At 32.0% G+C, this 15903-nt stretch overlaps 2 protein-coding genes across 3 annotated transcripts in view; one reads left to right on the forward strand and one right to left on the reverse strand.

Moving 5' to 3' along the window:
• Positions 1-5297: 5297 nt before the first annotated feature.
• On the reverse strand, positions 5298-13127 carry LOC134688323 (NADH dehydrogenase [ubiquinone] 1 alpha subcomplex subunit 5-like). The gene is made up of 5 exons (XM_063548914.1): positions 13044-13127; positions 10924-10968; positions 9545-9661; positions 7463-7528; positions 5298-5460 (listed from the first exon to the last, which is right to left on the reverse strand). Exons 1-5 carry the CDS (start codon positions 13101-13103, stop codon positions 5359-5361), a joined length of 390 nt encoding a protein of 129 aa, XP_063404984.1. The 5' UTR covers positions 13104-13127; the 3' UTR covers positions 5298-5358.
• Positions 13128-13138: 11 nt separating this feature from the next.
• The window catches only part of LOC134688305 (synapsin-like), a 105733-nt gene continuing 102968 nt past the window's right edge, over positions 13139-15903 (forward strand). Inside the window, exon 1 of one of the 2 annotated variants that reach the window (XM_063548893.1) lies at positions 13139-13219. The gene's annotated coding sequence lies outside the window, so the exon portion shown is untranslated. Of the gene's footprint in view, positions 13220-13835; positions 13945-15903 lie in introns of those variants that run through there. The other variant, XM_063548902.1, reaches the window with a different exon arrangement.

Raw genomic sequence — 15903 nt, forward strand, 5'->3', positions numbered from 1 at the left:
CCAGAATACTTATAAATTTTGATTTATGTGATATTTGTTGAAGTTACTTCCAAATGTTTATGCTTCTTGTCAAAATATAACATTGAAGTGAAAATGTGTTTGATTTTATTGTCTTTAAGCTCCACAGTACATCTTTTAAAAAAAATATGAAGATGTGCATGGTATGAAATGTCAATGAGATACTATGAGGGGGGTATCTGCTCGGAAGAATGCGGAATATAATTGCCATTTTACGATAAAAGAACAATTACAAATTTCTTGCACTTTGATCTTTTTACCGATTTCACAAAACACAGTGAATAACCAACCATTTTCCAACCAAAAATGTAAAAACATGTTGCACGAAAATAACCCTTTACCACCCTCAACCATCCACCGGAGATAAAAAGATGAGGTTGCAAACAACTATAGGTCACTGCACAGCCTTAAACAATGAGCAAAACCCATAAAAGTATAGTCAGCTAGAAAATACCTGTTCATGACGAAACATTTCAAAAGAGAAAACCAATGGCCTGTTGTATTGGGTCCAGTAGGATAGAAGTCGAAATTTACTAGGATTGTCAATTTTCGTGCTGAAGGTCCCTTGTTCTCTCCAGGTTCTTCTTCCACCAATAAAAATGAATTGCCACAAAGTAGCCAATATTGCTCAAAGTGGCATTACACACCAACAATCAATCAATCAATCAATCAATAAAAAATGTGAAAATCAAGAGGTTAAATATAAAAAAAAAACACTTTGGAAACCTCTTTTTACCACACACCTATTGGGTTACATCATTGTTGTGACGTCAATATCTCAAGTCAAATTACAAAGTACCAAGATAAAAAATATCATTGATAATTCTAAAGCTGTTCAAATTGTGGACATTTGTGAAGATATCATCCATATTTGTACTGACGTCATTTATATCAGTAAAAACACATACTCAAACTGATATATCCTGGTGAGGGTTTTTTACTATCTAATTAGATAAACATTATGACGTGATTAATGTTAATGTTGTAGTACAATTTCATTCCCCCCCCCCCCCCCCCCCCATAGTAAAAGTAAGCCATGTTGACTATGCTTCTATGTTTAAAGTGTTAGAACAAAATAAAGGTCACCAGATGGAGTTGCAAGTGATGAAGTACAAAGTTTTAACTCATTATATATGCATACATAACATTATTAGACAGTGACAACAAAATTCAAACCTCCTTTTGTAAAAAAAAGTTTCAAAGTTATGTTAAACAAGTGCTGAAAACCCAGCATAAAGTACATTCCTAGATCAATGTACAGGTATAATTGATAGAACAGCCCTTTTATGTTATTAAAGATTCCAAGCTCAATGGGTATACTAAAAAGTTTAAAAGTAAAGGGAAAAAGGGATAGAGATCTGGTGGCTCGGCATTAACTTACTTCTTAAAAACTTTATAATTTAGAAGGTTGAAGCACTGGAGGCTTCATACTTTGTATACATATGCCTTAATTTTCTGTTGGTCATATGTCCATTATCCTCGACCTCATTTTCTTGGTTCAGAGACTACTTGTAAAAAAAAGTTCAGATTTTTTGTAATGTTAATTTCTCGCTTATAAGTAAAAGGATATTTGGTATCTTCTTACCTGGCATGGTCCTCATGTCCATCAGACAGAGTTCACTTGATGGTGACCTCATGCCATGGATCAGTGAACAAGGTTAAGTTTTGGTGGTCAAGTCCATATCTCAGATACTATAAGCAATTGGTCTACTATATTTGGTGAATGGAATGATTGCAAGGTTTTCATGTCCAACTGTCAGGTTTCATCTGTCCACTTGTATTTTTGTCCATCTGATGAGTTAAGCCTTTTTCAACTGATTTTTATAGTTTGTTCTTATGTTGTACTGTTATACCACTGTCCAAGGTTAGGAGAGGGTTGGGATCCCACTAACATGTTTAACCTCGCCACATTATGTATGTATGTGCCTGTCCCAAGTCAGGAGCCTGTAATTCAGAGGTTGTCGTTTGTTTATGTGTTACATATATGTTTTTTGGTTTTTTTTATATATAAATATGGCCCTTAGTTTTCGCGTTTGAATTGTTTTAGATTGGCATTTCAGGGCCTTTTATAGCTGACAGTGCGTATGTGTTTTGCTCATTGTTGACAGCCTTTAGGTGACCTATAGTTGTTAATTTCTGTGTCATTTTGGTCTCTTGTGGATGGTTGTCTCATTGGCAATCTTACCACATCTTTTTATACGACCGCAAATTTTGAAAAAATTTTCGTCGTATATTGCTATCACGTTGGCGTCGTCGTCTGCGTCGTCGTCGTTGTCGTCGTCGTCCGAATACTTTTAGTTTTCGCACTCTAACTTTAGTAAAAGTGAATATAAATCTATAAAATTTTATCTCAAGGTTTATGACCACAAAAGGATGGTTGGTATTGATTTTGGGAGTTTTGGTCCCAACATTTTAGGAACTAGGGGCCAAAAAGGGCCCAAATAAGCATTTTCTTGGTTTTCGCACTATAACTTTAGCTTAAGTTAATAGAAATCTATGAAATTTTGACACAAGGTTTATGACCACAAAAGAAAGGTTGGGATTGATTTTGGGAGTTTTGGTTTCAGTAGTGATAGAATTAGGGGCCAAAAAAGGGCCGAAATAAGCATTATTCTTGGTTTTCGCACAATAACTTTAGTTTAAGTAAATAGAAAATAATGAAATTTAAACACAATGTTTATGACCACAAAAGGAAGGTTGGTATTGATTTTGGGAGTTTAGGTCCCAACAGTTTAGGAATTAGGGGCCAAAAAGGGACCCAAATAAGCATTTTTCTTGGTTTTCGCACCATAACTTTAGTATAAGTAAATAGAAATCTATGAAATTTAAACACAAGGTTTATGACCATAAAAGGAAGGTTGGTAATGATTTTGGGAGTTTTGGTCCCAACAGTTTAGGAATAAGGGGCCCAAAGGGTCCAAAATTAAACTTTGTTTGATTTCATCAAAATTGAATAATTGGGGTTCTTTGATATGCCGAATCTAACTGTGTATGTAGATTTTTAACTTTTGGTCCGGTTTTCAAATTGGTCTACATTAAGGTCCAAAGGGTCCAAAATTAAACTTCGTTTGATTTTGACCAAAAATTAATCGGTTGGGTTCTTTGATATGCTGAATCTAAAAATGTACTTAGATTCTTGATTATCGGCCCAGTTTTCAAGTTGGTCCAAATCGGGGTCCAAAATTAAACTTTGTTTGATTTCATCAAAAATTGAATAAATGGGGTTCTTTGATATGCCAAATCTAACTGTGTATGTAGATTCCTCATTTTTGGTCTTGTTTTCAAATTGGTCTACATTAAAGTCCAAAGGGTCCAAAATTAAACTTAGTTTGATTTTAACAAAAATTGAAATCTTAGGGTTCTTTGATATGCTGAATCCAAACATGTACTTAGATTTTTGATTCTGGGCCCAGTTTTCAAGTTGGTCCAAATCAGGATCTAAAATTATTATATTAAGTTTTGTGCAATAGCAAGTCTTTTCAATTGCACAGTATTGCACAATGGCAAGAAATATCTTATTGCAAAATATTGTGAAATAGCAATTTTGTTTTTAATTAGAGTTATCTTTCTTTGTCCAGAATAGTAAGCAAGAAATATCTAATTGTTAGAATTTTTTTATTTGGAGTTATCTTTCTTTGTCCAGAATCAACTTAAATCTTTGTTATATATACAATATACAATGTAATTGAGTCTAAATTGAAAACTACGTTCAAACCTATGACTGCGTTGGATAAAAACCGCAATTTTTATAAATTATATTATAAATTTCGTTGTAGAAGGGTCTAAAAACAGCACAAACAACATTTTCCAAAAGACCAAAATACAATGTATATTCACTTTTTACTACCAACTGATAAATTAAAATAATCTTTACCATTCAGTGATAACAAGCAGTTTTTTTACATCTTAATATTTTATGATGTATTTAAATGAGTAGTAATTGTTGCAAACTCCATTAGAAATTTTAATTGAGATTAGTTTTGGAATAAGGGAAAGGGGGATGTGATTAAAAAAATTGGGTTCAATTTTCTCATTTGAAATTTCATAAATAAAAAGAAAATTTCTTCAAACATTTTTTTTGAGAGGAATAATATTCAACAGCATAGTGAATTGCTCTAAGAGAAAACAAAAATTTTAATTTCATTAGAACACATTCATTCTGTGTCAGAAACCTATGCTGTGTCAACTATTTAATCACAATCCAAATTTAGAGCTGAATCCAGCTTGAATGTTGTGTCCATACTTGCCCCAACCGTTCAGGGTTCAACCTCTGCGGTCGTATAAAGCTACGCCCTGCGGAGCATCTGGTTTATATTTACTTCATTTTCATGTTTCAGTGGTCAAAGTGAAGTTTTTGAATTTTGGTATTTTTTTTCTAATTCTATATTTGGTATATGGAAATATTATATGATGAATATATAAAAAGGGAGATGTGTCTTGTAGCTTTTTTTTTATTATGACGTCATTTCTCAGAGTTAAGTTTTTGTGTTTTGGTCTGTTTTTCTTAAACTATAAGCAAAAGATCAACTATATTTGTTGTATGGAAGGACGATAATCTGTATATGTCTGTCTGTCAGGTATCATCTGACCTTGACCACATTTTAGCGGTTCCTTGGTCAATGTTAAGTTTTCATGGTTAATTTTGTTTCTTAGATACTACAAGCAATAGGTCAACTATATTTAATGCATAAATTGATTTTAAGGTGTACATGTCTGTCTGGCATGGTTCATCTGACTTTGACCTCACTTTCATTGTCCATTTGTCAATGGTTAGGTGTTCTTGCATTGGCTAAGTCTGTTTCTTAGAATCTATAAGCAATAGGTCAACTATGTTTTTTTCTGGTTTGGTTAAATTTACCTTAACCTCATTTTCTTTGGTCATGTCAAATGTATGTGGTAGTTGAAGTAAAGCTTTATAGTTAAACAAAACCTGTATTTTATTGTTCAAAATTACAAATAGATCAGACACAAGTTTTACAACTTAGTAAAGTCTTCTCTTTGTACAATGTTGTAAATGAAGTGTATGATAAGTAATTAACTGTTGTCTGTCTTTTGGTCTTTTTTCCTTTTTTTGCCATGGATTAAATCATTTGTCAATTTGTTTTCAACTTATGAGTTTGAAGGTTCCTTTTGTATCTTTAGCCTTTGCCTTATTTGAAACATAACAACAATTTTTCTAAATGATGAGTTACATTTTTTTTGGTACTTTATTAAAACCATGTAGAACAACATATTCCCGTTAGCATGACAGCAATTAGCAAAAGTAAAACAATTACAGGTAAATCTAATCACTTTTATTTTCCATACAAATAACAATAAATACACTAAAGTTTGTGTCTATTACACTGGCCATTTCCATTGATTTTTAGGAGCTTCTTCCACTAGAGGTTCCCATGCTTTCCAGGCAACCATATTCTTTGCTAAACTAAGTTCTCTTTCTGCCTGTAATTATATCATGTGTATGTTATTATTTTTTTTTACATGTATTGCAATAGCATATTTTATTTTAACTGTCAATTATTTTCTAGTCCTATCAAGTATTACACAAATTTTCAGTGCACATGAAAAAAGGCATCTAAATTTCGTTTCAGCAAAATTTATAATTTACTAGACTTCATTGAGATGGGAGCCATCTCGGTGGCCCAGCTGAAAATCACATTTGTACCTTTGCCATAAGAAATGGGGTTGTCAAATGTTTACCTTGACCTTTGACCTAGAAAGTTGTACATACATTATGACACACACTCTGTTGTTGGTTAACATACATGTCAAGTATAAACTTTTATGTAATAAAGTTTTTCTAGATATGGAGGGGACACAATTTGTTGAGCCTTGAGGACAGACAGACAGACAGACAGACCATGATCCTATGTCATATATTGTAGTCCACTAGAAAAACCCTACTTGAAAGAAAAACTATTCTACCATGAATGACCTTGTTGTTTTAGAGAATTAAAATGAAGCTTTGTACAATTACAGGAAATAAAGCCAGCATTAAACAAGTCTTGGCACTCTCTCTTGTCTGCCAGACTACTACTTTCATCTTGAAAAAATTTCATTTGAAAATGTAAATACAATAGTGCACCATTCTCAACTGATTTCTTTTAACTAGCCTTAGGAAGATAAATATTTCACAATTCATTTGTTATATTGCCCCATTTGTGTGGTTTTTCCATAAAATAATGTGAATTCTACATATATGAAACTAAACAACATCACATAATTTGTACCTTTATAAAATATTTTGCAATATCACTTATCTGATAAACCTATATATCATTCAATGTACAAGTATTCAAGGTTATAGTTAGGTGAAATTATCAGTGATGCATTTAAAAAATATATTTTTACCTGTATCCTTGCACGTCATAACACATTATCGTACCAAACAAATACCTAAATCAGTATTCAAGGTTTACCTTTTTTATGATTAAAATAAACATTCTTAACAGAAGAGCCAGGTAACTATAAAAAGTCCTAGAATAAAGGCAGTGTATAGTTTTCCTTCTGATTTAATATATAGTCAGTTAAATTTCTAAATAAACTAAACAAGATTTGGTCACGAACTTTATTTACCTGCCATATTTTCACAACAACACTGACCGAATGAAAAAAAAAATCACAATTATAAGATATTTATGCGAATAAAAATATAAAATCAACGGACAGAAGACTAATTTATGATGTTTGTATGCATTGGTTCAAGAATTGAAATAACATTATTTTTCACCAGCCACTCGTTTATTATGACTTTAAGAAATCTTTTTCATTTAATAACTCTACTTATTTCTATATGCTTATAACCAGGGACGTATATAAGTCCTTGTTATAACTTTTAAAAAAACAAGCACATGGACCTTAATATTTGTCTATGATTTAGTTTTATGGCAAATTATCTATTTTAAGATGTCAATTATGAAAATGTTGTTTACAGCAGTGAACGTCCGTAATTACATTGAACATTAATCTTTTATTATAATCACCATTATTTAAGGTCAAGATAGTTATAACAAGGGTCAACTCAAGTAGGCTATTTGTTTGATAATTATATGTTTAAGATGATGACTTTTTGAATGAAATTTAATGACAAAAAAACACATCAAATGATTGTTATATGGAATGCCAGGAACATAATAAGGGGCACTAGATACAAGGTTCTAAGGGCAAGGTGCAGTGTCCAGATAAGTGTAACATTACTGGTTGTGGAAGTATTGTTTAATCATTTCCCTTAATGACGTCAAATATAATGTTTTTAGTTACAATGTAGCTAAAAATTCACTAAAAACTATACAAATTTGTATAAATAAATTGAAATGAATGAAGACAAAATAAAAAAAGAAAAGAAATTTACCGTAATAAATTGTAGTAAATATTTTATAGTCTATTAATCTATTAGATTAACATGCTCTATGATGACTCAGCTGTACTGTATTTTAACAATTACCTGTAAAACTAACTCTTCCATCTGACCTCCATTTATCTTATTTTCTGCTTGCATCATGTCAGACTCCTATAAAGAAAGATGAAAGGTCAACAATTATATTTAACAAATATACGAAATCAACTGAGGCAAATACTTTTATTGATGTTAAACTGTATTTCAAACACTGCAAGTGGAAGCTGCCATTATGAATTTGTTTGTATTTTAACAAACATTAACAATTTGACATGAATTCAAACATAGCACAGCATTAACTTCAGTCTATTAATGGAAAATGTGTCCATGGAACACAGATGATGCCCAAATTTGCATATCATGTATGGTCATAAAGGGACAAAACTGAAGACCAGTAAAAGTTTAGCTTCCCAAATTTGTACTTGATCTGTGTTTTGGGGTAATAAATATTGTGTGTAAGTTTCATAAAATTTGTTTGAGACAAACTTAACTTAAGAGAATGGGAAATAAAAAAACAGCAATTTTCCCATTTGTAAAGTGACATAACTCTAGACCGGTAAAAGTGACACCACCAATATTCAAACTTGATCTGTATTTCGTGGTCATAAGCATAGTGAATAAGTTTTATTACATATTTGGTGGAGATAAACTAAGGTAACTAAAAGAACAGAAATGAAAAATCCAGCAATTTTTACATTTGTAAATGGCATAACTCAGAACAGTCAAGTGACGCCACCAAAATTCAAGCTTGATCTGTGTTTAGTGGTTATAAGCATTTTGTATAGGTTTCATAACATTTAGTAGCAGCAAACTAAAGTTGGAGAAGAGAAACCAACTTTGGGACTTACATATACGAACGTACAGAAGGACAAGGGTAAAACTTAATGCCCCCTCCGCTAAAACTCACTCATAATATATACCACCCGGCCAAATACTTAACAGTAAACAGGAAGTAGTTGAGTGAGGAATTTGAAACGCATCACAAGGTATAGATGACTTATATAAACCCTGAAACAAAATTTCAGAAATCCTTGTAATGTAGTCCTGAGAAAATGTGAAGAAAATACTCATGGGCTGGATGGACTGACAGAAGTTAAACTGTATACCCCACTTTTTACAAGGGGGTACTGTGAAAGTACTTTAATTCGTGGGTATCAATTTTCGTGGTTTGAGCAATATTTACATGTACATGGGTTTTTAAATTCGTGGATTTTAGTTTTCTTAAAAAAAAAAAATTGAAAAAATTAAAGCCTTTAGACATGAAGGTTACAAATAGTCTGGATTGAAGGAAATTGCAAAGTAAACATAGACCCGTGTAAATCCTAGTTACAACACTAATTAACCCAAGATAAAGTGATCAACAGATTAAAGACCATCAAAGGTGTTAATTAGGCCATAAACATGTCACCTAAAGAAAACAGCAACATAAACAAATGCTATAAACGTATCTTAAATTGTCAAATGTGTTTTTTTCATAATGGAGGCCAGCATGAAAATATTATTTCCCATGTGTACGAAAACTATGAGGATATAAAATGAACACTTCATCATACTAGCATATCAATACTGGAAATCTGACTTTCATCATCAAAAATATTTTTTATGAGAATTAAAAGATCTAAAATAAAATAGTTTAGGTTATTAAAGATTAAATGAGTATAATCTTGCATGCAGGTGTAGTTCTGTGACTGCTATTAAAGAATTCTCCGATTTGGCGTTTTTCAATACATTCTTTAGATCATATCAGTAGTCAAACCTACATGGGGATCTTTCTAATCTCGATTTGGACAATGATTGTTTTATTTCGTTGGACACTTAAATTTCCTGGATAGAGTCATCCACGAAAACCAAGAAAATTGGTACCCCACAAATTAAAGTACTTTCACAGTATAACCACAAAAATTAACATTGACTAATGAACCATGAAGATGAGGTAAATACATGTAACAGATGAAACCTACCAGACTGATATGAACCCCTTACAATCATTCTGTACACCACATATAATTGACCCACTGCTTATGGTATCTGAATAATATAATTAATTACATATCTTTAACCTTGATCACTGATCCATGGAATAATTTAAGGTCAAGGTAAAATGCTGATACCTCAGATGTCAATACTTACTGATTGTACAATATTCAATCTGTCTTTAACTAGCTGTTCTGTGTGCTGACGGTAGGAATAAGTTTGAGGCATGGCACCACATATCTTCAAGATGTCCTTATAGAGAATCCCAAGTTTCTGAAATAAAATGAATATTCATTAGAACATTTTTTTAAGAGTTAAAAAAGTGCTGACATGCTACATTTTTTGTAATTAGTGTAGCCATAGCAAAATGATTATTACCGATGTACATGATGTAAAAAATCCTATCACACACTATATTGACCAACTGATTTAATGTCACTTTCAGCACCATTGAATATATTATGGGATCATTGGAGGAAATCAGCTTGCCCAGACAGGCTGGGGAGAACCACTAGTACTACCTTCAGTAAGAAATATGACAATTTAAGAATATTATAATTGGAGTTGAACATACATACCACATGCAGGATTCAACCTCACAACATCCAGTGTTCTCTAGCTTGCAATACTGTAGATTAACTACATGTACTTTAACAATAACAAACTATATATATATGGTATAACTTATCAATGAGTAAGGAACTGAACCATGAAAAAGAAATCAATACATTTGTCCTGTTATCCCTGCCAAAAAGATACATGTATGAACATTGTAGCAAAGATTGTGAATCCAAAATACATGATTTAATTTAAATAAAACAACACCTTTAAATAAGATCTAGTTCAAGTGAGTTCTGACCCCTTGGAAAGGAACATGTACACCTAACATGCCTAATTATTTTCTATTATTTTTTCTCGTAATCAAGAAATTATCATATAAATCGCTACATGCACTAAGAAACTCGATATTTGTTATTGAACAATTAAAAACTACAATAACACTTTGAAAACTTTGTCTCTCAGGTGCTTTTCTAGATTTACCTTCATCAGGAAAATGTAAACCCAAACATTTCAATGCATTTGAAACCCAAAGATGTATAAATACCTAAGATAGGAAAGGGTCCTAAAAGTTTGGTCAAAGTCAGGTAAATGCAGACCTATACAAATGTACATTTACAACAATTCAGTATATGTATATATATACAATGTATTTAGTTATTATCACAATAAATTTTGTATCAAGAAATTATATACCTGCTCTTTTGCTATTTTTTAAAAGGCTTAACAGAAATAATTTACATTGATATACATGTATATAAGTATATACATTTTTTGTATCTCCTGGCTTCAGCAATACATGTACAGCCAAGATAAATTTAAGAATCATGAACAATGCAAAACTTGAAGGCTAATATGTTCCATCCTTTGAGTCTTAACTTAATTTCTGATTGAAAAAAGTTTTGATAAGCTACAAATTTTATGTACATGTAACACAGAACATAAACTTTTTATTGTTATACTTCTTAATATCTTACTCTGGCTGATGTTGGATCCACTAATAGTCCTGTTAATCCAGTACTCTGAAAAGAAATTATAAATGAGTCAGTTTATAAAAGCATGTGCCAGTTACTCTTTTTGTATTCATCTGAACTTGAATAATATACATGTACACTGTACAGAAATTCCAAGATTGTAAAATTAAAGTGTTTCACAATTCATTTCAATCATTTGTGCATACTGCAGACATATTGCAGTTTTGGGTCATCTTAATTAGTACTTGCTATATATAGCTTAAATGTTAAAAAAAAACCATAAATACTCTTAAAAGATCAAGCTGGGATGCTGTGAAATGTACGGAATCAAAGTACTTGTAAGCACTGAAAGGGGGGAGGGAGTTTGCATTCATTAGGAATTGAAATTGGAAAATTAAAACATTGCATTGTATATATTATTAAAGCAATTAAAAGAATATAATAGTGTAATATTATCAAATGAGTTACCTTTCTTTGTTCACAATTGAAGGTTTAAAAGTGGTAATTCTATGTCGCACATTGTACTACAAATGTACCTAAAACTAGGTTAGTTTCAAGAAAATACTTTATTCCAAAAGTACATGTATGTATATGTAAGTATGCTGATAACACTTACATCAGTCAGGGATATAACTCTATAGGGTTATTACAGGAAAATAACATACATTTGTTATTGTGGACTAAAAAATCAAAGAACTGTGATAACATACGTATGTTACATGTTTCAAAGGGACAATATAGATCATAAGTTTAGTTAAAATGTATTATGTATACAAGTTCTATTTATATTACTAATGTCTTTGTGTATACTTAACTATTGAAAGATATAACAGTTCATAGTATTCCAATTTTGAATGGTACACCTATATGTTATTACAGAAAAAATATGCCTGTAATAACTAAAGTGTGTTATCACGGCTTCTCTATATCACTTCAAAGCATTTGCTCAGACATAAATTATGCTTAACTACAATGTATTTAAATTTATTGTAAGAAATAATGACCAGAGCATGTAATGAGGTTCTGCGCAAGTTTCTTAGTAATTCCCAATGTATTAATTCAATTTAAAAAATAATTTTCAAGGCTATGCATTTCGTTTCTGCGCAAAGTCTCAAGAGTTCCCTAGAGTCCACTATAGATTAAATAATTTTACAAATAACAAACACATGTTATTACAGATTTAGAAAATTTAAAGAAAAGTATCTGTAATAACACACGTTAGTTATTTTCTGTAATAACCCAATAGAGTTATATCTCTGACTGTACATGTACACTTGTAAATTGAATAGTACATGAATATATACATGTGTTCATGTCTAGGCATGAATAGGATCTACAAAAATGTAAAGAATTTACATCCATTGAACTATGCTTTGTGTACTCACAAACACATATACAGAAAGAGGCTTAAAATACAGATAAATATTGCTAACAAAAATATGACAATAGGAATGGGATGACATTATGTGCAATCTTCACTCATAAATATGATTTTTTAAGAGTCAATTCAAATATGACATCTTGCAAGGCTATTTCATTATTTTTCTGTGACACCTTCCTACAACGTCATAACGCTGAATCCATTTTTTGCGTCTGACCTTTGTGAGAGAATGTTTATAGGGGGAACTTAGTCCAAATAATTATGACGTCTTGATTGGCTATTATAATTTTTCTTTGACGCCTTGAAGTATGGCATCAAAGAAAAAATTATAATAGCCTTTCAAGACGTCATAATTATTTGGACTAGGGGGAACTTTCAGTTTGAGACCTATGACCCGATGATGACTGTATTAATCTGCTGTTAACAATATATCATAAAATATTCCAAGGTTTTGTGAATTACGTCCCCTTTTCTATGTAACACGTGCTAATTGTCATAAAGTTTCTTTTAGAGTACGTTTAGATGTTTCCAAAGTTAGATATATATATATATATATATAATTCAAATAAATAAATTCTCAAGGACACATCTTTCTGCTCCAAATTAATGGATTTCTAGTTTAAACATGATATTTTTCATCGTAAATTCGAGTCAAAAATGAAATTGTTGTACTGCCATTGTTTACATTAAAATTAATTCAAGGTACAATCACTGTTTATCGCCTAAACTAAATATAATTTACTTTTTTCAGATAGCCAGCCATTTCTACCGGAAGTTTATATATTTCGGAACATCTTGGCATTTTCCCTTATTACCGGTTTCCCGCCATTTTTAATGAACAACTGTTATTGACCTCAAACTGAAACATCAAGAAATAACCTCTTGCACCGACCATGGAAGAAATAAACAAAAGAAATAGTAATTACCTTCTTCTTCTTTTCTGTATCTTCCTCCTGCTAATGAGGAGCACATCCAAACGGATTATAAGAATTAATTAATTGGCTTATTTACACGGGCACAAATATCAATATAGAATGTTACACGGCACAATATAATCCATTTTAAAAGTATTCCATGAAACGTTATTTTAAAACTTCTATTACCAATTGACTGATTAATATTATTAATCAGACAAAGAGGTCTTGTTCACAAATTGTCAAAAAAACATTCTCCAATGGGAACAAACTGTGCCCTCAATATTCCAGATTCAGATTCAATATTTTATTCAAGTCTCACTACTTGCAATACATAAATATACAGTCCATGCAGAGTTATCTGTCCTTGTCCTAGAGAGAGAAAGGATAACTGGGCATGGGAGATTGAATGTGCCCCACTTATTACTTATTACTTATTTCCGGTGCATGATCCACAGACCACACGTTTCATGTTATTATTTTTGTTTTTGCTTCCGATTCACAGGCACTTGTTTCTATCCATTGGAAGAACCACTATCAACGTATATTTACGAGCATATACGTTGATAGTGGTTCTTCCAATGGATAGAAACAAGTGCCTGTGGTCCGATTACATTAGCATTGATATTAGTACACAATTTTATATAGAGACAAGCTTAGGACACCCTCCGGGTGCAGGATCCTCTTGCTGTCTTGAAGACCCATTGTGGCCTTTGTCTCTTTGACATGGTATGTATATAATAAATTTCAATAAACCAGTTTTAGACTGTTAGAGGGAAAAAAACCATACCAACTTTTATAATAAACTGAAGCCTCTCACATCACTCATATTTTTAGCTCACCTGGCCCGAAGGGCCAAGTGAGCTTTTCCCATCACTTTGCGTCCGGCGTCCGTCGTCGTCCGTCGTCTGTCGTCCGTCGTCGTTGTTAACTTTTACAAAAATCTTCTCCTCTGAAACTACTGGGCCAAATTGAACCAAACTTGGCCACAATCATCATTGGGGTATCTAGTTTAAAAAATGTGTGGCGTGACCCGGTCAACCAACCAAGATGGCCGCCACGGCTAAAATTAGAACATAGGGGTAAAATGCAGTTTTTGGCTTATAACTCAAAAACCAAAGCTTAAGAGGAAATCTGACATGGGTTAAAATTGTTGATCAGGTCAAGATCTATCTGCCCTGAAATTTTCAGATAAATCAGTCAACCCGTTGTTGGGTTGCTGCCCCTGAATTGGTAATTTTGTGGAAATTTTGCTGTTTTTGGTTATTATCTTGAATATTATTATAGATAGAGATAAACTGTAAACAGCAATAATGTTTAGCAAAGTAGGATTTACAAATAAGTCAACATGACCGAAATGGTCAGTTGACCCCTTTAGGAGTTATTGCCCTTTATAGTCAATTTTTAACCATTTTTCGTAAATCTTAGTTATCTTTTACAAAAATCTTCTCCTCTGAAACTACTAAGCCAAATTGAACCAAACTTGGCCACAATCATCATTGGGGTATCTAGTTTAAAAAATGTGTCTGGTGACCCGGTCAACCAACCAAGATGGCCGCCACGGCTAAAAATAGAACATGGGGTAAAATGCAGTTTTTGGCTTATAACTCAAAAACCAAAGCATTTAGAGGAAATCTGACAAGGGGTAAAAATGTTTATCAGGTCAAGATCTATCTGCCCTGAAATTTTCAGATGAAGCAATCAACCCGTTGTTGGGTTGTTGCCCCTGAATTGATAATTTTGTGGAAATTTTGCTGTTTTTGGTTATTATCTTGAATATTATTATAGATAGAGATAAACTGTAAACAGCAATAATGTTAAGCAAAGTAGGATTTACAAATAAGTCAACATGACCGAAATGGTCAGTTGACCCCTTTAGGAGTTATTGCCCTTTATAGTCAATTTTTAACCATTTTTCGTAAATCTTAGTTATCTTTTACAAAAATCTTCTCCTCTGAAACTACTAGGCCAAATTAATCCAAACTTGACAACAATCATCTTTGGGGTATCTTGTTTTAAAAATGTGTCTGGTGACCCGACCATCAAATCAAGATGGCCGCCACAGCTAAAATAGAACATAGGGGGAAAAGGCAGTTTTTGGCTTATACCTCAAAAACCAAAGCATTTAGAGCAAATCTGACAGGTGGTAAAACTGTTTATCATATCAAGATCTATCTGCCCTTTAATTTTCAGATGAATCTGACAACCCATTGTTGGGTTGCTGCCCCTGAATTGGTAATTTTAGGGAAATTTTGCTGTTTTTGGTTATTATCTTCAATATTATTATAGATACATGTGAAAGGGGTCTCTTCCGGTATAATGAAATAAACGAAAGACTTTCTAAGGTTCGGATGGTTTTATTACCAGAGAATAAAAACTCTGAAATAACAAGATTATAAACATTAATGATAGTTCATGTAACATATATAATATATTATTATACACATATTATATCACAGACAATTTTAATACAGTTTACACAATTTCTAATATAATGGTGTTACTATAAACAGTAGATACACATTTACTATGGAATGTTCATTCATTCAATCGTGTAGTGAAATGTACATCACATGTCACATGTACTTTAACAAACCGGTTTCTCTGACCGACATTTAATTATAACGGTAACCAGTTTCAATGCGTTTACAACCAAATAGAATTAAATGTATCTTAAAATTACTTCTC

The sequence above is a fragment of the Mytilus trossulus genome, chromosome 1, assembly GCF_036588685.1.
Source record: "Mytilus trossulus isolate FHL-02 chromosome 1, PNRI_Mtr1.1.1.hap1, whole genome shotgun sequence".
NCBI lineage: Eukaryota > Metazoa > Mollusca > Bivalvia > Mytilida > Mytilidae > Mytilus > Mytilus trossulus.